Raw genomic sequence first — 24,864 nt, 5'->3', positions numbered from 1 at the left:
CCGTGTGTGTGTGCATGTGCTCACCGTGCCGTCCTCCATGAGTTTAAGGCAGGAGCCAAAGTCAGCCAAGCGGATGTGGCCGTTCATGTCCATCAGGATGTTGTCTGGCTTGATGTCCCTGAGAGACACACACAGAGACACCAAACTAAATATACTGATACCTAAGAGGAAGAAGGATAGATGGAGGAAGCGGGAGTGGAACAAAACAAAAAACACTTATATCCCAGAGGGGGAGACTGGGAGGGAGAATGAAAGAGTGAAAACAACTTTAACGCACACTAGTGATTGTTTGGTGTGAGAGAAAGAGACTGTGTGAGGGAGAGAGAGATTTTGGTTCTGTAGAGAGTGTGTGTTTTGTCTCCTGGATGCCTTCACGTCTACCCTCATTAAGTTGTGAAGAGGGCACAGTAACACATTTCCCCCTCAGGATTTGGCATGGGTCCCCAGATCCTCAAAAAGCTCTACAGCTGCACCATCGAGCGCATTCTGATCGGCTGCATCACCGCCTGGTATGGCAACTGTTCGCCATCTGACCGGAAGGCGCTACAGAGGGTGGTGCGTGTGGCCCAGTACGTCACTGGGGCCAAGCTTCCTGACATCCATGACCTATATACTAGGCGGTGTCAGAGGAAGGGCCAAAAAATGGTCAAATACTCCAGTTCCCCATAGACTATTCTCTCTGCTACCGCATGGCAAGCGGTACCGGAGCGCCAAGTCTAGGACCAAAAGGCTCCTTAACAGCTTCTACCCCCAAGTAATAAGACTGCTGAAGAAATAATCAAATGGCCACCCAGACTATTTACATTGACCACCCTCCCTTTGTTTTTACACTGCTGCTTCGCGCTGTTTATTATCTATGCATAGTCACTTTACAAGTGACCTCGACTTTTACCCCGTACATTAACTCTGTACCGGTAGCCCCTGTATATAGCCTCGTTATTGTTATTTTCTTGTGTTACTTTTTTATTTTATTCGATTGTTTTTAACTTTAGTTTATTTAGTAATTATTTTCTTAACTATTTCTTGAGCTGCATTGTTGGTTAAGGGCTTGTAAGTAAGCATTTCACGGTAAGGTCTACACCTGTTGTATTCGGCGCATGTGACAAAATTTGATTTGAAGTCTTGTGTTTATTTGGGCCGCGCCTCACCCTTGCTGCCTCTATTGCCAATAGGGCAGGCCCCTCACAGGGTTACACACACGCTCCCTGACCAGGAGACCCTGTCCCGAGAAGGCTTTACATCCCACTTAATGCAGACAATGTCAAGCCCGTGTCTCCACTGTTCCACTTATTAATATACTATTAATGCACAAAACATACCAGTTTAGCTGAAGCAAATCCAAGTTACACACCCACACAACACAAGTTGGGAGGGTTCTAGTTGGAGGGAAGGGTGTAGGTGGGCAGTATGGGGGTACAGTACACCCTGCTCTGGAGAGGGAGGGGTGTAAGGGGGGGGGGGGTACCCCCTACTCATAAGCAGGCGCATAAAGAGGTAAACAGAAGCCCTGGCTTGCTGAGAGGATTGGGGAGGGGGGGGGCAGCAGGATACAAAAGAACAAAGGCTTCTCACTGGACAGCAGGATACTGAGGCTGCAGCCCAAAATGGCACCCTATTCCCTACAAAGTGCACTACTTTTGACCAGTTGACCAGAGCCCCAGTGGCCCTGGTCAAAAGTAATGCACTTAATAGGGAATAGCTCGATGCCATTTGGGATTCAGACGAGGGACACAGAGAGAAGGAGCCTTTCTTTTCATGTTGAATCAAGTCAATGGGCTAAAAGGTACACCCACAGAACACCCTCCTACAAAGCAGAACTACTTACATTCGCCTCAAGTTTAGTTATAATGATACAATTAAGTAATTTCTGTGTTGTTTATTCTGTCCAAACATGTCTTTAACTGTGTCTTTGGGCTCCCGAGTGGCTCAGCGGTCTAAGGCACTGCATCGCAGTTGCATTAGGCATCACAACAGTCCCTGGTTCGAACCCAGGCTGTATCATGATTGGGAGTCCCATAGGGCGGCGCACAATTGGACCAGCGTTGTCGGGGTAGGACGTCATTGTAAATAAGAATGTGTTCTAAACTGACTTGCCTAGTTAAATAACGAAAACATTTCAAAACCGCTGACATGCCTTCTCTTCAGTAAAAACTTTGTTTCCCAGTGTGCACCTCTCTCCACACCTCTACGCACTCTACATAACACCTCTGTGGGTGTCTCCAACCTCTCAATTACAGGCTCAAACCTGGCACTAGCCTGCCTCTCTCTCTGTGTGTTCCTCCTCCAGATAAACCATTAGTACACTGTGAAAACCTGAGTGGCTAACAAGCAGAGATCAAACAAACAGAACATGGCTACCACCCCTCTTTCACTTGCCTCATCTCCACCTCCCTCTATGTCGCTATCTGGCTTTTTCTCCTGTCCAAATCTCTCATTCCTCCCTCCCCTGTAGGGCCACGGTGACTCGACAGTGGGCGGCATGGGCAGGTTAATGCCTCCGGGGTAGGTTAACATGGCTAACAACATTAGCGGTTTCTCCCCTAGACATACCACAGGGGATGCTAAGCTAGTTCGCTTAGCGCATTGCTAATTAGGCTGCTCTGTCTCAGGCAGGGCAGGGCTCCTGCGGTCTTAAGGAAGGAGCAGTGGGGCTGAGAATAGAGGGAGGTAATCTCCTTTAAGACCTCATTGGCATCCATCTGTGAGGGCCATCTGGACACACACACACACACACACGGCTGGACTGGGACAAGAATTCAGCCCTGGCATTTTATCCACACTGTTTGCCTCCCTGTTGTGCTATCTGTCTCAGCATCTTCTCTGCTGTCACTCTGTGCTTCTTCTTGTTCTCTCACTGTCTGTATGCCTGTCTGCTTAAGCCTTATACTAGGCTTGGGCAGTATGCCGTATACCGGAGTATTTTGAAATAGCCACAGGATGGTTTTAAATACCGCCAAAACTATTTAAAGTTTTTTTTAATAAATTGGAATATTTGGAGCTACTTTTTAAGTAAATACCTGTAGTCAACTTGTGCAATACGTTAGGAGATAAAAAAATATTTTTTGTTCTTCATTTCACTCATCACATAACTTTTCATTATGAATCTTACCCGTAGTCCCCAGTCACATAGTGTTTGTTTACAAGCACACAACGAATAGTGACTGGAGCCTTGTGAGTAACTATTAAGTTAACTGTCTCAAATGTTCTAAATGCTCTGCAGTTGTGCATTTGATTTGCTAATTTAGTAGCTAGTTAGCTATCTTGCTAAATGCAAGGCATCTTGCAAAATCAAGCCTCGATTGGTAACAGCAGAGAATCTCCTCCTGGATCAAGAGCCTTGCTGTCCAATATTTGTTTTGTGCACGCAGCAAACTGAGTAGTATTTTTGAGTTACTTGTATAACTTTATGAGCTGGGATGACTGTCCTGCAAATATACCAAACTAAAATATAAACGCAACATGTTACACTTTCAACGACTTCACTGAGTTATAGTTCAGATAAGGAAATCAGTCAATTGAAATTAATTCATTAGGCCCTAATCTATGGATTTCACATTAATGGGCAGGGGCGCAGACCCACCCACTGGGGAGCCAGGCCCAGCCAATCAGAATGAGTTTTTCCCCACAAAAGGGCTTTATTACAGACAGAAATACTCGTCAGTTTCATCAGCTGTCCGGGTGGCTGGTCTCGGACGATCCCGCAGGTGAAGAAGCCGGATGTGGAGGTCCGCGGCTGGTGTGGTCACACGTGGCCCATGGTTGTGATGCAGGTTGGACTGCCAAATTCTCCAAAACAACGTTGGGAGGCAGCTTATGGCAGATAATTGGATATTAATTTATCTGGCAACAGCTCTGGTAGACATTCTTGCAGTCAGTATTCCAATTGCACGCTCCTTCAAAACTTGAGACATGTGTCATTGTGTTGTGTGACAATTTTATTTATTTTTTTGTTTGTACTTTTTACCCTCTTTTTAAAAAACTTTTACACCTTTTTCATGATATCCAAATTGGTAGTTGGTAGACAAGGACATCCCAGTCGGCAAAACCTTCCCCTAACCCGGACAACGCTGGGCCAATTATATGCCGCCTCATGGGTCTCCCGATCACGGCCGGCTGTGACACAGCCTGGGATCGAACCCGGGGCTGTAGTGACGCCTCAAGTACTGAGATGCAGTGCCTTAGACTGCTGTGCCACTCGGGAGACAAAACTGCACATTCCAGAGTGGCCTTTTATTCTCCCCAAACATTACCTGTGTAATGATCATGCTGTTTAATCAACTTCTTGATATGCCACACCTGTAAGGTGGAAGGATTATCTTGGCAAAGGAGAAAGGCTCACTACCAGGGATGTAAACAAATTTTTGCACAACATTTGAAAGAAATAAGCTTTGAGTGTATATGGAACATTTCTGTGTTCTTTTATTTCAGCTCATGAAACACTTTACATGTTGCGTTTATATTTTTGTTCAGTAAAGTTTAGGTCAGCGACTGTATAAAATGTGCAATCGTTAGCATTTAGTTAGCATTCGTTATGGGATTTTACATGCACTTGTTAACACTGCTAACCTATGGACCTCAGAGGCTCAGTGGGGTTTGAAAATAGTGCCCCCTGTGTTCAGTGCCGGTATTACAGAATATCACAGGATGTTACAAGGTCGGTATGAAGGTATGACAATTTGGATACCGCCCAAGCATACCTTACACATTATAAAAGCCAAGCTAATGACTTAGGCTATATTGCAAATGAGAGATATTTTTTGGTTGACAAAACAAGTTGCTATATTTTACTTTCAAAATAGAACTACAGAATTTCAATTTTTGTATATATATATTTACTTTTTAATTAATTGCAAACATCTTTATGTGTACTAACTAATATATATTACTCTAATTCATTTGAGTTTAAACACCTGAGGAAGTGGAAACAAAGCACATGAACTAGATCGCTAACTAAATATAATACCCACTACTAGTAGCCATGTATTCATCCAACAGTAAATGTTATGTCCTAAAAACAACATTGCAGTTGTAAGCTACTACCCAAGGCCTATGCCCTCGCAACGGCAGGTGAACATTTTGCGCACGCACGCCACTCCATATCTCAAAACCATATCAAATATATTGGTTGTAAAATAGTTTCTATTGAGCTAAGAAATAAATTACCCCTACAGAAAGCTGAGACCCTGCTCTCTTCGACAGGGACAAGGGGAAGAAGAATCCAAAGCTGTGTTTTTCCCACAATTGCATTTTGAAATGATCAGAATGCATTTTTATCTCGAACACATGAGGGGAGAGGAGAGTGGCTCGTTCATGACAGCAGCAGGCCCCACTGAGGGCACAGGCCAGATACTTTCAGTACATGAGGATATTGCACTTTACTGTTTGACCAAATCATAGTTTTAGCCGCCCCAAGGATTGAGTGAGGTGACAATGAGGAATGTGCTCTTTCTACACTTAGTTTAGTTTAGTTTTTTTATGATCCATGATATTGGCTGTCTAACTCATGACATAGTCGGAGCTAGGCTCTTTTCTGATGCCGCGTTTGACTTTGAACGTGAGTTTGCGTGACCGGAGCTCAGCTTATCAGAAAACCAGGCCGGCCTATCTTGGTAGGGCCAAAGGCTCATTATAGATTTAAAAAAAACATCTTAGCAGGCCCATGGGCACCTTTTTGGTTGTTTTATTTTATTTTAAATTTTATCCCCTTTTCTCCCCAATTTTCGTGGTATCCAATCACTAGTAATTACTATCTTGTCTCATCGCTACAACTCCCGTACGGGCTCGGGAGAGACGAAGGTCGAAAGCCATGCGTCCTCCGAAGCACAACCCAACCAAGCCGCACTGCTTCTTAACACAGTGCGCCTCCAACCCGGAAGCCAGCCGCACCAATGTGTCGGAGGAAACACCGTGCACCTGGCCCCCTTGGTTAGCGCGCACTGCGCACGGCCCACCACAGGGGTCGCTGGAGCGCGATGAGACAAGGATATCCCTACCGGCCAAACCCTCCCTAACCCGGACGACGCTAGCCCAATTGTGCGTCGCCCCACGGACCTCCCGGTCGTGGCCGGCTGCGACAGAGCCTGGGCGCGAACCCAGAGACTCTGGTGGCGCAGTTAGCACTGCGATGATTGTTTTATTTTTATACCAATTTTTTAGAGTGTGTGTGTCAATTTCGACCAGCTCACCCAAGAACAAAAAAATTGTCCAGCCCCTCTGGCATTTGCCAGAATTGCCAGATGGCCAATCCACCCCTGCAAACAAACAAACAGACACACAAACCACATCTCCTTACAAAGACAGGGACAGAGATAGGGAAGGGACACAGACAAACACACACAAAATGCTCTACGGGACCTCATCGCCACTGTTTGGACGCATGCGCAAACATACTGTACATACATACACACCATTGGCCGTTACTGATTTAGCTACCATTTATAAAAATTTCTACAACAACAAACAAGGCATTGTTCCTGCCACTGTTACCATGGTGGCTTTATAATATTAACCGGTAATGAGATGTCTGTGGCCATGGTCAGTGCAGTGGTCCTTCTGATGAAAGGGGTTGGTCCCTTAGATCATTGGGTGGAAACAGGGCTGTGGAGCACACATGGCCCTGATCAATAATATAAAACACACACACACGGCCCTGATCAATAGAGAAAGAGATGCACACACACACAGGCATGCGCATCACACACGACGAGTGTGCACAAACACAAAGACACTGACACAAACAACACTAACACACACACACACAGGCCAGATGCTGGCCCTGCTAACAGTGAGCTGGGCCATGCTGAGTTGGTCCATTGAAGTGTTTGTTTGTCCCGTGGGAGGCCATGCCGATCACTGACCACTGATCAGCCTCACACACACAGCCCTCCTTACACACACACACACACACACTGACTAATGAGGGGGATAGCCACTAAACTCTGTAAAAAAATAAAAAGTATACATATATTTCATTTAACCATTAGGCCTACTTCTCCTAGGTAGGTTATTGTGATTGAGACAACAGTTGAGCTTACATTATGCGGTACATAACATATACGGGACTGAACTACTTAACTTACATAGACCATTTCTATAACTAGGCTATCCTCATTTCAGAAATGTGGCCTATATGCACTGATTCGAGCTATTTTAATGGGCCTTATATTAGATCAACTACAGGGTTAGCCTAATGCACTGTTCTTTCAGTAAGTATAAGTCACATCCACAGCAAAACACACACACAGAGAGAGAGAGAGAATGCCCCCTCAGGGTTCCTTCCCTTGCTGTATCCACCCTCCATAAACCAAGCAGGCCAATCACCCCCCCCCCCCCCCCCCCCCCCCGCACACACACACACCACACAACCGAGCACCCCGTCATTACCGTCCCAAAACGTCTCAGAGGGCCTCAAAGTGGAATGACACGTCAACCGCCACTGCCCCTCCCCCCCAACTCCCCCTAAAACACCATACAATTAGTGGGTCCCCAATGCTACACTGAGTCTATACTACTGCTCTGCTATGGGAGATCAATGCTACTACTGGCCAGTCAGGCACACCCTAACTCCTGTGTGCCTCTTCCCCTCCTCTCTCTTCTGTTCCTCCCTCGATCCGTCCTCTCCTCACCCTCTACTCTCTATCCCTTTGTCCTCTCTCCCCCCTCCCCCTCTCTCCTCCACTTCCATTCCTCCCTCCCTCCCTTTTGGGGACACAATCAAATCGTTGCTCCGAAGCCTCTTCAGAGTCGAGACAGTCATTATGCAGATGAAGCCTGGTGACCACTTCCTGTGTGCGAGAGGGAGAGTGGTTTCCACCACACAGGCACCAGACATCCCACGAGCCCTTGAGGCTGAGGGCTTTTCCTATTGGCTGTCACATCCCTGATCACAAAACACCCTCATTGCCAGGGCGTTAGTCAGGGGACCACTGCAACACATCTATTTAGATTGAGAGTTTTACTCAGTTGGTAGAGCATTGCGCTTGCAACAACAGGATAGTGGGTTAGATTCCCGGGACCACCAGTACGTTCAAAAAAATGTGTGCAAACATGACAACGTCGCTTTGGATAAAAGCATCTGCTAATTGGTATATATTATTTATATGTGAATGAGACTTGACAGAGTACCAGTCAAAAGTTTGGACACACCAACTCATTGCAGGGTTTATCTTTATTTGTACCATTTTCTACTTTGTAGAATAATAGTGAAGACATCAAAACTATGAAATAACACATATAGAATCATGAAGTAACCAAAAAAGTGTTAAACAAATCAAAAATGTATTTCATATTCTTCAAAGTAACTACCCTTTGCTTTGATGACAGCTTTGCACACTCTTGGCATTCTCTCAACCAGCTTCATGAGGTAGTCACCTGGAATGCGTTTTCTTAAAAGTTAATTTGTGGAATTTCTTTCCTTCTTAATGCGTTTGAGCCAATCAGTTGTGTTGTGACAAGGTAGGGGTGGTATACAGAAGATAGCCTTATTTGGTATAAGACCAAGTCCATATGTGACCCGATTCAGGAAACTAGGCGTATGTCGCAAGTCACGACTTCACAGGAGAGCCTTTTGAACGTAAAACATTTTATTTTATCAAAATACGTTTTTTTTTTGCAGAAATGCCTTCTCAAACATGTGACTTTCAAGTGCCTTAATATCAAACTTGAATGTCATCTGTAAATACAAATAACATGGTTAAATTAAGAGCCTGGTTGGTTTAGCCACAGAGAAAGTCAGCAACCTTCCTGCTAGCCATGATTGGCTGAGATAATGAGTGGGCTTTTTTGGAGCGAGCGGTCGCATTCGCTCCGCAGGTAGTATAACTTTTCAACTTTTCATTTCATTTCATTATAGTACAACGGTTTGATTTGTCTAACCTTAGAAATTTCTTCTTAGCTAGCTACATAGCCGTCTTTGTATCAAAGATAATTGCGTAATTATCGTATTTCGTCGTCCTATCGTAGTCCACACTGCTATCTGCCCAGCAGCTAGCCAGCTAGCCAGCTAGCAAACGTCCACCGTCTACCGAATAGTAGTATAACTTTTCATTACATTTCATTACATTTCATTATAGTACAACGGTTTGATTTGTCTAATCTTAGCAACTTCTTCTTAGCTAGCTACATAGCCGTCTTTGTATCAAAGATAATTGCGTAATTATCGTATTTCGTCGTCCTAACGCAGTCTACACTGCTATCTGCCCAGCAGCTAGCCAGCTAGCAAACGTCCACCGTCTACCGAATAGCAGCACTGTAGAAACTATTACACTCAACGGAACGACTAGTGTAGTGTCAACAACGCAGCCACTGCCAACTAGCCTACTTCAGCAGTACTGTATCATTTTAATCATTTTAGTCAATAAGATTCTTGCTACGTAAGCTTAACTTTCTGAACATTCGAGACGTGTAGTCCACTTGTCATTCCAATCTCCTTTGCATTAGCGTAGCCTCTCCTGTAGCCTGTCAACTATGTGTCTGTCTATCCCTGTTCTCTCCTCTCTGCACAGACCATACAAACGCTTCACACCGCGTGGCCGCGGCCACCCTAATCTGGTGGTCCCAGCGCGCACGACCCACGTGGAGTTCCAGGTCTCCGGTAGCCTCTGGAACTGCCGATCTGCGGCCAACAAGGCAGAGTTCATCTCAGCCTATGCCTCCCTCCAGTCCCTCGACTTCTTGGCACTGACGGAAACATGGATCACCACAGATAACACTGCTACTCCTACTGCTCTCTCTTCGTCCGCCCACGTGTTCTCGCACACCCCGAGAGCAGCTGGTCAGCGGGGTGGTGGCACCGGGATCCTCATCTCTCCCAAGTGGTCATTCTCTCTTTCTCCCCTTACCCATCTGTCTATCGCCTCCTTTGAATTCCATGCTGTCACAGTTACCAGCCCTTTCAAGCTTAACATCCTTATCATTTATCGCCCTCCAGGTTCCCTCGGAGAGTTCATCAATGAGCTTGATGCCTTGATAAGCTCCTTTCCTGAGGACAGCTCACCTCTCACAGTTCTGGGCGACTTTAACCTCCCCACGTCTACCTTTGACTCATTCCTCTCTGCCTCCTTCTTTCCACTCCTCTCCTCTTTTGACCTCACCCTCTCACCTTCCCCCCCTACTCACAAGGCAGGCAATACGCTTGACCTCATCTTTACTAGATGCTGTTCTTCCACTAACCACATTGCAACTCCCCTCCAAGTCTCCGACCACTACCTTGTATCCTTTTCCCTCTCGCTCTCATCCAACACTTCCCACACTGCCCCTACTCGGATGGTATCGCGCCGTCCCAACCTTCGCTCTCTCTCCCCCGCTACTTTCTCCTCTTCCATCCTATCATCTCTCCCCTCTGCTCAAACCTTCTCCAACCTATCTCCTGATTCTGCCTCCTCAACCCTCCTCTCCTCCCTTTCTGCATCCTTTGACTATGTCCCCTATCCTCCAGGCCGGCTCGGTCCTCCCCTCCCGCTCCGTGGCTCGACGACTCATTGCGAGCTCACAGAACAGGGCTCCGGGCAGCCGAGCGGAAATGGAGGAAAACTCGCCTCCCTGCGGACCTGGCATCCTTTCACTCCCTCCTCTCTACATTTTCCTCTTCTGTCTCTGCTGCTAAAGCCACTTTCTACCACTCTAAATTCCAAGCATCTGCCTCTAACCCTAGGAAGCTCTTTGCCACCTTCTCCTCCCTCCTGAATCCTCCCCCCCCCCCCCTCCTCCCTCTCTGCAGATGACTTCGTCAACCATTTTGAAAAGAAGGTCGACGACATCCGATCCTCGTTTGATAAGTCAAACGACATCGCTGGTTCTGCTCACACTGCCCTACCCTGTGCTCTGACCTCTTTCTCCCCTCTCTCTCCAGATGAAATCTCGCGTCTTGTGACGGCCGGCCGCCCAACAACCTGCCCGCTTGACCCTATCCCCTCCTCTCTTCTCCAGACCATTTCCGGAGACCTTCTCCCTTACCTCACCTCGCTCATCAACTCATCCCTGACCGCTGGCTACGTCCCTTCCGTCTTCAAGAGAGCGAGAGTTGCACCCCTTCTGAAAAAACCTACACTCGATCCCTCCGATGTCAACAACTACAGACCAGTATCCCTTCTTTCTTTTCTCTCCAAAACTCTTGAACGTGCCGTCCTTGGCCAGCTCTCCTGCTATCTCTCTCAGAATGACCTTTTTGATCCAAATCAGTCAGGTTTCAAGACTAGTCATTCAACTGAGACTGCTCTTCTCTGTATCACGGAGGCGCTCCGCACTGCTAAAGCTAACTCTCTCTCCTCTGCTCTCATCCTTCTAGACCTATCGGCTGCCTTTGACACTGTGAACCATCAGATCCTCCTCTCCACCCTCTCCGAGTTGGGCATCTCCGGCGCGGCCCACGCTTGGATTGCGTCCTACCTGACAGGTCGCTCCTACCAGGTGGCGTGGCGAGAATCTGTCTCCTCACCACGCGCTCTCACCACTGGTGTCCCCCAGGGCTCTGTTCTAGGCCCTCTCCTATTCTCGCTATACACCAAGTCACTTGGCTCTGTCATAACCTCACATGGTCTCTCCTATCATTGCTATGCAGACGACACACAATTAATCTTCTCCTTTCGCCCTTCGGATGACCAGGTGGCGAATCGCATCTCTGCATGTCTGGCAGACATATCAGTGTGGATGACGGATCACCACCTCAAGCTGAACCTCGGCAAGACGGAGCTGCTCTTCCTCCCGGGGAAGGACTGCCCGTTCCATGATCTCGCCATCACGGTTGACAACTCCATTGTGTCCTCCTCCCAGACCGCTAAGAACCTTGGCGTGATCCTGGACAACACCCTGTCGTTCTCAACTAACATCAAGGCGGTGGCCCGTTCCTGTAGGTTCATGCTCTACAACATCCGCAGAGTACGACTCTGCCTCACACAGGAAGCGGCACAGGTCCTAATCCAGGCACTTGTCATCTCCCGTCTGGATTACTGCAACTCGCTGTTGGCTGGGCTCCCTGCCTGTGCCATTAAACCCCTACAACTCATCCAGAACGCCACAGCCCGTCTGGTGTTCAACCTTCCCAAGTTCTCTCACGTCACCCCGCTCCTCCGCTCTCTCCACTGGCTTCCAGTTGAAGCTCGCATCCGCTACAAGACCATGGTGCTTGCCTACGGAGCTGTGAGGGGAACGGCACCTCAGTATCTCCAGGCTCTGATCAGGCCCTACACCCAAACAAGGGCACTGCGTTCATCCACCTCTGGCCTGCTCGCCTCCCTACCACTGAGGAAGTACAGTTCCCGCTCAGCCCAGTCAAAACTGTTCGCTGCTCTGGCCCCCCAATGGTGGAACAAACTCCCTCACGACGCCAGGACAGCGGAGTCAATCACCACCTTCCGGAGACACCTGAAACCCCACCTCTTTAAGGAATACCTAGGATAGGATAAAGTAATCCTTCTGACCCCCCCCCCCCCCCCCCCTTAAAAGATTTAGATGCACTGTTGTAAAGTGGCTGTTCCACTGGATGTCATAAGGTGAATGCACCAATTTGTAAGTCGCTCTGGATAAGAGCGTCTGCTAAATGACTTAAATGTAAATGTAAATGGCTAAACATGCCGAGAGATGAGTTTGGATTGAATTTTTCTTAAGATAGAGTTATCCATGGAGAACTGCAAATATGTTGCTACTGCTCTCAATGACATAGCTGTCCTGAATTTATCATCAGGTGCTATCGACAATGGTCAGTGGGAAAAAGCTGTGATGGACTACTTTCTGGACGCCAAATGCTGACTCTCTCACTCTGAAAACAACACGTTTTGAAATCAGTGGAACACAACGAGGCAAACAAGCTGTGCAAACTAAACAGAAACAACACAGGATGTCTTATAAAAGGTCTTGCAGTCTGCCGTAAAACTTTCATCCATGTATACAGGTAAGAATCTAGCTACAGATTCAGATATTATACGTTTATAATCTTGTCAAAGTTGTTATTGCAAGCTAAAGCCTGCTGCTAGCTAGCCAGCTGGAGTTCGATGGCTGGCTTGCTAACTAACATTAAACCTAACGTAATGTGGTTCAATTTAGCTTGCTATGACAATCTGTTTGTATTCCTAGTAATGTTACTCTATGGATTGGGATTATAGTTCATTTTTTTAGCTAGCGAATGTTAACGTGACATGTCTAAACAAAAGATCCCAAGTTACAGCTTGCTGTTAGCTAGCTAACGTTAGCTGAGGTTAGGTGGCTGGCTTGCTAGCTAACATTAACGTATGTGTATGAGGTGTGTGTAATGTTAATGATGTGTCCTCAGAATGCCATTTCGCATTGCTAGTTATAGCCTAATGTTAGCTAGCTAACTAGCTAACATTGAACCTATTGGTTTTACTTTAGCTAGCTATGACAATGGGTTTGTATTGCTAGTTAAAGCTTGCTGTTAGCTAGCCAGCTGACAATAGATGGCTGGATAGCAACAGTAGCTAACATTACCTGTATGAACTGTGTGTAGTGATATCCCAGAATGCCATTTCACATCCATTGTATAATAATGCTAAAACATTTGTATCTGGAATTTTTCTTTCAGTATTACACACCTGACTCTAATCCATGCACTATTTCTTCAAACTACAGAGTTGGGAAAACACGTGTGGACTTGAATTGTGATAACTGCAGTGTTCAAAACAAGAACAAGTTTGTGCTCTGGTATTGTGCCTGGTGGACCATGCACAAGCTCCACCACAATCTGGACCTTCACTTCCTGATCACAGGCCACACCAAGTTTGCCCCCGACTGGTGCTTCAGCATCATCAAGCAGCGCTTCAGAAAGACCAGAATGAACACCTTGTCTGAGATTGCTGGTGTTGGACAGCACTGTGACAGGGGTCAACATCCCACAGCTTGTTGGACTGGAGAATGGTACGGTGCTGGTGGAAAGCTATGGCTGGCAACAACACCTGACTCCGTACTTCAGGCTGCTGCCACAGATCAAGCAGTACCAGCACTTCGGGTAAAAATGTATTTTCATGGTATGAGGTTAATCTTATCTTAACTTGGGAGGTGAATTGATGTTGTAATGTCTACTGATTTTTTGTTGTTATTCCCTGTTTTACAGGTTCTATGCTCTGGAGCCTGGTGTTCTCTCCAAGGAGTGTTCGGCCTGTCGGGACCAGGTTTCAGCTGCTGCGCAACGCTGAATGGGTGTAGACAAAGGACAGCTCTCTAGTATGCACCAAAACATTCAAAGGCCCTTTTCTGAAAAGTGAGTTTTCAAGTGTATCAACTTTCAAAGTAGAAATACTTTCCCATTGTTCCTCAAACGTGCTGTGTATGATATTCCATTTTGTAGCTCTGAGTCTCTACTTTTATCCAATGTAAAATAAAAAAAATAAAAAAAAACATTTAAAATTGTGCTACATAAGACCGAATCCAGGTGGTGAGTCACATGTGCCAAGAAAAGCTCAAATAAGCAAAGTGAAACGACAGTCCTTCATTACTTTAACATCCTGACCAGACCGGACACATCGCAAAATAAATTTAGAAATCCATGTTATTCCATTATTGCACCCACACTGCGCACGCTCCAACGAGCGTCTGCGACGCCAAGGGCTAAAATAGAAGTCATTCCTATTTCTGACGAAGATCGCGCTGAAAGTCCTGCCTCTCCCATCTCCTCATTGGTTTATAGAAGCAGGTACCCACGTGCCATCTCCTCATTGGTTATACCCACGTGGGTGATTGAAAGACGAACTTTGTTGCCAGTTGTCGTGGTAATACAATGAAAGTTTAGATGCGATCACCATATAAGTTCAAAGATGAAAAAGCCTGGAAGGAGGAGAGATGACTAGAAACGAGTCGGTTGGCCGTTTTATGTGTGGATTAGTTGTCAGAGTAGAGGTCCTTGTGCATTTCAGGTAAAGGTAAAATAACAACTCAATGTTTATATCCCAGGACAAAGCAACAGCAAGCTAGCTAAATAGGACAAATTAATGTTAGCTAGCAAGTGCAAGCTAACTAGCTAAATTGCCATACATGTTTAATGCTTTTCGACCTGTCCCCAAATTAATGCCGTTGGTTCAGAGTTTGTTTTGATATTTTAACCTGTGTGTTGTGATCGCATTTGGTGTGAGGGGATAAAATAAATGTATGCGCGATAGCGCACGATGGCGCATGCGCGCAGCCAGTTTGGGTTCTGTGGAAGTCAGTAAATCCGGACAATGTTAAGAACTTTGAAAGTTTCTTCAAGTGCAGTCGCAAAAACCATCAAGCGCTATGATGAAACTGTCTCTCATGAGGACAGCCACGGCAAAGGAAGACCGAGAGTTACCACTGCTGCAGAAGATATTAGAGTTACCAGCCTCAGAAATCGGCAATTAACTGCACCTCAGATTGAAGCCAGAATAAATGCTTCACAGAGTTCAAGTAACAGACACATCAACTTCAACTGTTTAGAGGAGACTGAGTGAATCAGGCCTTCATGGTCAAATTACTACAAAGAAACCACTACTAAAGGACACCAATAAGAAGAAGAGACTTGCTTGGGCCAAGCAACACGAGCAATAGACATTAGATCGGTAGAAATCTCTCCTTTGGTCTGATGAGTCCAAATTTGAGATTTCTGGTTCCAACCGCCGTGTCTTTGTGAGACACACAGTAGGTGAACGGAGGATCTCTGCATGTGTGGTTCCCACCATGAAGCACGGAGGAGGTGTGATGGTGTGGGGGTGCTTTGCTGGTGACTGTCAGTGATTTAATTAGAATTCAAGGCACACTTAACCAGCATGGCTACCACAGCATTCTGCAGCGATATGCCAGCCCATTTGGTTTGTGCTTAGTGGGACTATTATTAGTTTTCAACAGGACAATGACCCAACACACCTCCTGGCTGTGTAAGGGCTATTTGACCAAGAAGGAGAGTGATGGAGTGCTGTATCAGATGACCTGGCTGTCACAATCACCCGACCTCAACCCAATTGAGATGGTTTGGGATGAGTTGGACCGCAGAGCGAAGGAAAAGCAGCCAAGAAGTGCTCAGCATATGTGGGAACTCCTTCAAGACTGTTAGAACCGCATTCCAGGTGACTACCTCATGAAGCCGATTGAAAGAATGCCAAGAGTGTGCAAAGCTGTCATCAAGGCAAACGGGTGGCTACTTTGAAGAATCTAAAATATATTTGTTTAACACTTTTGGTTACTACATGATTCCATATGTGTTATTTCATAATGTTGATGTCTTCACTATTATTCTACAATGTAGAAAATAGTAAAAATAAAGAAAAACTCTGGAATGAGTAGGTATGTCCAAACTTTTGACTGGTACTGTATGTGATCGCACTCTCTCTTTTCTAAGGAGCATCATATTTTAAATACCTCGCTTTAGAGCCACAATGGAGCCAAATATTTCAGAGTTCATACAGGTGGCTTCATGAGTCATTAATACAACACACATTAACAAAGCTCACGTGTGTGTGTGTGTGTGTGTGTGTGTGTGTGTGTGTGTGTGTGTGTGTGTGTGTGTGTGTGTGTGTGTGTGTGTGTGTGTGTGTGTGTGTGTGAGTGAGTGAGTGAGTGAGTGAGTGAGTGAGTGAGTGAGTGAGTGAGTGTGTGTGAGTGACTCACCTGTGGACATAGTGCAGTTGGTGCACTGAGTCAATAGCCAGCACCATCTCAGCTAGGTAGAATCTAGCCATGTCCTCCGGCAACCTGTCTTCAAACTTACTAAGCAGGGTGAGCAGGTCCCCACCCACATAATAATCCATCACCAGATACTGTAGAGAGGGGGAAAGTGTAAATGTTAGCATCACTGACAATGTAGTGATAATAATATTGCTGTATGATAGTGTACAAGTAACATTCTCTGTATTCCTCAACTTTTTCTCTCCATCTTACGAACTTATTTTCTTCAGGCTCTACCCCTTCTCCTCTTTCTCATCCTGCCATTCTTTCAGCCTACTCCATCACTCCTTTACCGTTAACTGTCATCCTATTATTTCTTTCATCCTGCCTCTTTACAGCTTGTGTACATCCCAAACAGCATCACATTCTCTATATATTGCATTACTTGTGACCAGAGCCTTTTGCCCCAGTTAAAAGTAGGGGCAAAGGTAAAGGCAAAAGGGTAAAGGGTGCCATTTGCGACGCAAGCCTTGAAATGTGAAAGGGGGAAGGGCAGTCGGCGCAACAGTGGGAGCCAATGAGAGTCCATTAGAATGCTGCTTAGTTAATCAACTGACCCGTCGCTATTCTTTACCCAACTATTTCTCAAGTGGTCACCATATGAAACTGATTGACATACAGTATATCGAAAGCCTTTGAAACGTTTGAAGTTTGTGGAGATCTTACCAGGTTGTTGTCGTCCTGGAAGGCGTAGTGCAGGGTGGTGATCCACTGGCTGTCCCCGTTCACCAGCACGTCCCGCTCCTCCCGGAAACACGCCGTCTGAGGGAAAGGACAGAGGACAACCGTCATACAAAGATAATGAATAGAATGTAGCTACTCTCATTGGAACTCACTGTGCGCCATCACTATTTGGTCCAACCCAGTGCTTCTTTTGGACAGGAGCTTACCGGAACTGAGGACCAGCACCTCAAATTTGTTTCTGCTTGACTTCCTGCACCTCTTATAGAATACCAGCTAAATAGTATTGCAGAGTTCCTTCACCTAAATATAAAGGAAATGAGTACCGGCACCGATTTCAATCAAAGTCAAGCACTGTTCCAACCTGTGTGTAATGAATTCCTGTGTCTGCTAGTGGTGGGAACCATAGAAATAGAATCTATTGAGTCTACCTCTATGTGGGAAACCCCCTTTCAGAACATTTGGGGCTCAATTAAGTATATCAATTCAATTACACTTTCTAACAATCTTATAACACAGTCAAATTTTTATTTTCCATTCGTGTGGACAAAGCTCATTCTAACTCTATGAGCAAGCCAGCCTCTGCCCTCTGCCTGTAGCTAGACTACATATACAAAAGTATGTGGACACCCCTTCAAATGGGTGGATTTGGCTATTTCAGCAACACCCGTTACTGATAGTTATATAAATTTGAGCACAGAGCCATGCAACCTCCATAGACAAACATTGGTAGTAGAACGGCCTTACTGAAGAGCTCAGTGACTTTCAGCAGGGCACAGTCATAGGATGCCACCTTTTCAACAAGTTAGTTAATCAAATGTCTGCCCTGTTAGAGCTGCCCAGGTTAACTATATGTGCTGTTATTGTGAAGTGGAAACGTCTAGGAGCAACAGCGGACCTGGGCAACAGGGGACTGTGAACGTCTGCATGACCGTCAGGGGAGGCCAATGAGAAAAGCACAGCGCATTAACAGATATACTGTACACAGCTCACATGGTAAAAACAAAAAAAACTTAGTGATGTAATCAAATTCACATTTATTATTCTAAACTTGTAATGAAAAAATTATATGAAAATCTTGCTTCGCATGTTCTGTGTAAAGCATGTTTTATGCAAAAGCCAGAGTTACATAATGCTATCTCCAGTTAGCATTTAGCCCGAAGTCGTGTTGTAATGCAATTAGGCTTGGGCAATATAGCGTTTATACTGTATCCCGGGGTATTTCAAAATACTAACTGTATTATTTCCAATACCGGTAAACAACAATAATAACAATAATATTTAGGCGGTTGCAGGGCACCCGCACCTCGCGGAGGCTGCGTGCTACGCCACTGCTTATAAGTTAAGTACAACTATAAGAAATCCGAAGATGTGTCAAATAAAATATATCCAGCTCAAGGCTCCTGCTATGCATTTGGTTTGCCTCACTTGCTAGCTAAGTGGCTAGATGTCAAATTGTTTTGTGCTTCAATTTTTTAATTTTTAAAAAAATAAATAAAATAGCAACAATTATTAGCACCCCTTGTGTGCACATTCGGTAGTACCGTATACCCCGGTATGGTACAGAGACGGTATGAAAATCTGGATACCGCCCAAACCTAAATGCAATGGCTGTTAGTATGTAGCCCTGAGGAATGCTGTAAAGCACATCTATTAAACTCATTCCACGGAGGCCCGAGTGTCTGCGGATTTTCACTCCTACCCTTGTACTTGATTGATGAAGGTCACTAATTAACTGGAACTCCCCTTACCTGGTTGTCTAGGTCTTAATTGACAGTAAAAAACAAAGACCAGCAGACACTAGGCCTTCCATGGAATCAGCTATTGCTGTTGTTAGCATTTATCCCTGAATAATGCTGTAATGTTATGGCTGTTAGCATGTAGCCAGTGCTCACCTCTGCTCTCTTCAGCATCTCCCACTTGTTGAGGATCTTCATGGCAAACACCTTGTCTGCATTCTTCACTTTGACCACAGCAACCTACAGGAAACAGAGGAGAGAGGGAGTTAGAGGATGAGGTAGAGTTAAAGGATATGAGAGAAAAGTTTCCTTCCACCATATTCATTACATCTACCCTGTCATGTTCAATAGGGCAAAGCCGTAGGACAAAGTTCAGGTAGAATCTCGGTTTCCCTTAGTTTCAGAACGTTCTCCCTACTGAACATGACCCACTCCTATTAGAACCGGGAAGGGGAGTGAACGAGGGCAGAAGGGAACATCTTTGTGGAATGAAATGCGTCCATACAGTCAGAGGAGGAGAAGAGTAGGGGAAGAGAAAGGAAGAGGGACAGGAAGTGACCTCGGACACAGAGGTAGTGACCCCTGAGACACACCACCTGGATCCTCTTACACACACAAACAGCTGGGATCCTTTTCGCTCAAGGGCCTTGACGTGCCACTTACAGTCGCACGGCAGCACAAATACACTGATTTCAAACGGGTTTGCAGCAGGGTAGTTCCATTTGATTTCAATAACTTTTTGACCTCATACCTTTTGATTTAAACGCAACTTTTTATACCTATTACCCATGGTAGAAGTGGTTGGAAAGTAACTTTTTGGACCTGAAAAACAAAACACTTAGATGATAAAAGGTGATTAAAGTTTACCCATTTTGCATATCACACCATACCATAAGACATCCATGTCTTCATCACTGGAAAATATAAAGGGTTGAGTTTGATATCACTTAAAAGCTTAAAAACAGGGCTGTCAAATGATTTTAGAATTCTTTGAAAAACATGTTTTTAAATAAAAAAATGTATTTTTCCCCCCTTTAACAATAATTATCTTCATTTTTCGAATATGTTTAGCTTAAACTCTATTTTACATCATCTGAGGTGTTTGTGTTGTGCCCGCCATCAGTTGGGGAACAGCATGGTCTTGAATACAGGGTGGATGTCATACTACTAAAAATGGAAAAATCATGTCCACACATCAGAGAATGTTGACTTGAATGGGAATCTCAGTTGTTTTAAATTATACTGTCAATTTTCCATAGGAAACCTATTAAAATCATAGAAATGTAGATACTAGAATAGACATCCCTATTTTAGTTGACATTCGACGGTGGTTGGACCGTAACAATGTCAATTCAAATTAAAACGTCAATGATGCTAATTGCAGTGGTCTGAAGGGATATGTCCATACTATTCATTATATTTCTATGATTCCAATGACACCCACCCTGTATTCAAAAGTATGCTGTGTCTGAACTGATGGCGTGCACAATACAAGAAACTCAGATTATGTTGTTAAGTAGGGTCTAAACTACCACATATGGGGGGGAAAAAAGTTTACGTGTTTAGATAATTGATGTTAAAGGATAAAAAAAAATGTTTTTCACAAAATAGTTTGACAACTCTGTAAGCTTTAAACTATATCAAACTTAACCGTTTATCTTTTTCAGTGATTAAGACATGAATAACTCATGATAGGGTATGCAAAAAAACACTACTACCATGGGCAAATATGTATGGAAAGTTTCCTTCAAATCAAAAGGGGTACGGTCAAAAAGTGATTGAAATCAAACGGAACGACCCAGCAAGGATAGGACACCTAGCTAGTTAAGCTACTGCTAAGTGCTAACGTCTCTGACGCAACCACAGGCAGCCCCCATTGTTAGGCCTGAGTGTAGTAAACAAGAGCATTCCTAAAACGAGTTGAGTTGCAACCGGAGCAAGGCCAGATGACTTCAGCTAGCAGGATTCCTCCCTCCTGCCTGCCTGTCTGCCTGCCAGAAAACACAAGAGAAAGCCTTTTTCACTTCAGCTTCTCTGCAACTCCCTCCGTCCGCCATGGGAGGAATTTAAACCACCAATCATCCACTCAGTCACACAAACACAAAGAAGCATGCATGTGCACACACACACGCAATACACACACACACACACACACACACACACACACACACACGAAATGCACACAGAAAAGGACATGCAACACACACAAAAACTCTGTCGTCTGTAGTCCATTAAATGAGCTGGAGAAAAAGAATGAACGGTAAATGCAAATATAACATTCTCCTGCTGTTTGGGTTTCCTCCTGGTGAACTGATGGGGGGGAAAGGAGAGGAGAGGACTGTTCTTGGCACTGGCCCTGTGTATAGCATATACTCCCTCCCTCCCTGTTTTCTTAGCTTTCACCACTCAAACATATGTGTGAGAGCTTGACATGCAGGGTGGCTGACTGGCTGCTCTACGCTGTAGTGATATAAGGACAAATACATTCGTCGGGAGAGCCAAAACATCACACACAGATGCCAAGCTCTCTCTCCTAGCGCACAGACAGACGCCATCTCTCTCTCAGCTGACAATGGGGAGATGAAATAAAAACATCCTGCTCATAATATGTTCTCTTTTCTGTTTCCACAGCTTCCCACTCTTCCATAGGGTTGCCAGATCTTCCTGTACCTTTTTCAGATTTCACAGGTTTTTTTCTGAAATTTTGAGGATTCCCCTCCCTGCTTATTCCCTCCTGCTTTATGTAATTATCCAACTGGTATTTATGGAAAACAGGAGAACTTGTGGAAAAGTTTAAGAAATACTGGTAGGAGTATTCCTCAAAAAGAAATAAAAAGTAACAAGGAAATTTTCCAGAATTTTGCAAAACTGCTGCTGTGAATAGGGTCTTCATGTGGCATTATGAGAGAAACAATTATTTTAAAAATTCTGGTGTGTCGCTGCTAAATGAATATAGGGGAAATACTGGTTACACTATGATGGCTTATCACTGGAAAGACATAAGATGGACCTCTGGCCAGAGACCTTTAAATCATGATGACTTCATAATCATTACATAGATCTAGGCCTAAGCTATGTCTTTGCCTGCCAGCCAATGGATACGGTTGTTGTTGTTGTAAATATGCCTGAAAATGTATAGTGAATTGAATAGGCCTGTGATTGTAATTATGTTTTTATGAATTAAACAAATCCAGCCACTTACTTTGTTGCTGCTTTTCCAATCAACTCAGTAGATTTGGATAGCATGTAGGCTAGGCTATATGAAATACAGGCCTGCATGACACAGCACAGGAGGCAGTGACTAAAGGCGTCCGCATGCTTCCCATCCAAAACAGTTCCGTACAGTTTGTGCATATATTGTGACAAAATGTTGTTGGTTTTGGCCTTCGACAAAGGTTTATTCGGCTGTTCATGGACAGAAAATAATTTTTTGAGGCAAACCGAAATTCAGAAGCCGAAGTCTACATCCCTGAGTCGGTGATTGGTCAACAGTAGGGATTCTTCAATGAAGTGTTTGTTGTCATTCAAAGATAGACGACTCATTTTCATGCACATTTTTCACTTGAGAAATACTGCCCCAAACATCTTAGTTAGATGTTAAACTGTTCGACTAAGATCTCCTTGGCAAAAACGGATAGATTGCTTGTATCTTAGATTAAGTCGGACTATTCTGAGAAAGGGTATACTGGTTACGGAGTTTAAAGATGGACAAACAGTACTAATGCCGCTTTTTTCTCGTTTTTCAAGCGAAGGTCTTTTAAGGGTGTATACGAATACACTCGTTCCGTTTGCCGAGTTTGACTAGGCGCCAGACGAACTGAAGCTTGCGGAAGGAAGCCTTTAGGCCAACCTCAACACAAGGTGCGAGAAGAGGTATGGTACACCACAGGGGGCTATATCAGAAATAGAATAAGTAGAGAGTCAACTGTGATGCTGTAGCTAAGCTAACGTCAGAGCCACAGAAATAGCTCTAGCACGAGCGGACGCCGCTGCTAGCCTGACACGGGGCTAAGGACCAAGGCACAAACATGTTATTCTTTCATTCACTATGAATTAAAACCCCAATAAAAAAAGGGTCTGAAACAGGCCATATGGACCTCAGCACTGGGTAGAGCTCCAACCAATCCATTCCACCACACGTGGGTTCAAACACTATTCAAAATCTTTCAAATACTTTGAGCATTTTCTCTAACCTGCCTGGAACAAAACAGGCGCCAAGACAGCTTTAACCCCCAAAACATGAGACTGCTAAATAGCCATGAGACTGCTAAATAGCCATGAGACTGCTAAATAGTCAATTAATGGATACCCAAACTATCTGCACTGACCCCATCTTGCACTGACCCTTCGACCTTTCATTGTATTCGGCGCATGTGACAAAATTAGATTTAGATTTTTTTGCAGTGTCAGATGGGTGGGGTTTGCCAGTTTGAACTATTCTATTGGTCCATGAAGCAAGCCAAGCTCAATCAACCACAGATAAATTAGGCTATTTGAAATGATTTCAAATAGTATTGAACCCAGGTCTGCCAGCAGCACAGCAGCTAGCTATAATATACAAAGACCATTTGTCATGTAACCTTACACGACTGAGTTTCTGCTGCGATTGCTAGCTCACCAACATTCCCCAGGTTTGATGTCACTCGCAGTAGAAGACATAATAATAACTATATTTCAACTCATGCCCTCGAGCCGCGAAGAAGAAAAATAAGGTTCGGTTTTAGTTTCATTTTTTATAGAAAATCTTTCACAGCGACGGTAAGGAAAAGATTAAAGCATTCTCTTACATGTTGAGTCATGCATATAGCATGTGGCCTAGTGACCCATGCCTTGCTGCTGGGATCACACTATGTGCACACACACACACACACACATATATACACACACACACATACATATATATACACACACACACAATTGGCAAGATTCTTGAGGAACTATATTGTCTTTGCATGCATTGTTCTGTTGTTGTGATTGTCTCTACGCCCTATGTAGGCTACACTTGAAATGCTTTTTCTTTGCCGATGTCTTGCAAGCTTGCTATTGAGGTTCAAACTTCAAAAATACTTCCTGGTGAAATAAGGTTATAAAAAAGCACAATCAAATAAAAAAGACAACAAAAAAAAGCATACCTCTCCAAAGGCTCCTCGTCCAATCACCTTGAGGATCTCAAAGTCCTCTTTGTGCAGGCGCATCTGTTTCACCTTGGAAGTGAACGGTTTGGCTGCAGGAGGAGAGAGAGAGAGAGGTTAGAATTCTGGGGACTTGACCTGAGAATGTGCAAACTAAAATAGTTGCGCATCATCATGATTCAATTCATAAAACAATAAAACAACAAATCAGAAATACATTTTTAGGTGGATACTAAAGATCTGACACAAAGCAAGTGGCACACAACACAGGTAAATCCATTTGAATGTAATCATTTTGAGATGGCATTCCTTTTGATTTAAACAAAAATCTTTCCATACATGTTTTCCAATGGAAGAAGTGGTCAGAGCGTGACTTTTTGGACCTGAATGCCAAAATCATTCAGGAGATAAAGTTGCTCAAAGTTGACCCATTTTGCATACCCCACCATACAATGAGACCTCCATGTCTTCATCACTGGAAAAGATAAATGGTTGTGTGCATCATCATTTAAAAGATTACAAACAGGGTTGTTTTTTAATTTAAAAAAAGTACCTTTTACGTCAATTGTCAAAAAATGCGTTTACTCCCATTTTTTTCATATTTGCATATGTTGTAGCTTAGACCCTACTTTACATCAGACGTTTTTGTGTTGTGCCCACCATCAGTTGATACCAGTGATGTATTTACA

At 44.5% G+C, this 24,864-nt stretch overlaps 1 protein-coding gene across 8 annotated transcripts in view; it reads right to left on the bottom strand.

The window, feature by feature from the left end:
- The window catches only part of LOC129817244 (serine/threonine-protein kinase MRCK alpha-like), a 99,120-nt gene that overhangs the window by 36,354 nt on the left and 37,902 nt on the right, over positions 1-24,864 (bottom strand). For all 8 annotated transcript variants that reach the window (XM_055872285.1, XM_055872292.1, XM_055872287.1 and 5 more), the window contains exons 2-6: positions 24,176-24,267; positions 19,200-19,283; positions 17,290-17,385; positions 16,567-16,715; positions 25-118 (exon numbers count right to left, since the gene is read on the bottom strand). In XM_055872285.1, the coding sequence (XP_055728260.1) occupies positions 25-118; positions 16,567-16,715; positions 17,290-17,385; positions 19,200-19,283; positions 24,176-24,267 (515 nt within the window). The remainder of the gene's footprint in view (positions 1-24; positions 119-16,566; positions 16,716-17,289; positions 17,386-19,199; positions 19,284-24,175; positions 24,268-24,864) is intronic.

Source organism: Salvelinus fontinalis, chromosome 20 (assembly GCF_029448725.1).
Source record: "Salvelinus fontinalis isolate EN_2023a chromosome 20, ASM2944872v1, whole genome shotgun sequence".
Lineage (NCBI taxonomy): Eukaryota > Metazoa > Chordata > Actinopteri > Salmoniformes > Salmonidae > Salvelinus > Salvelinus fontinalis.
This window is presented reverse-complemented; position numbering and strand designations above follow the sequence as displayed.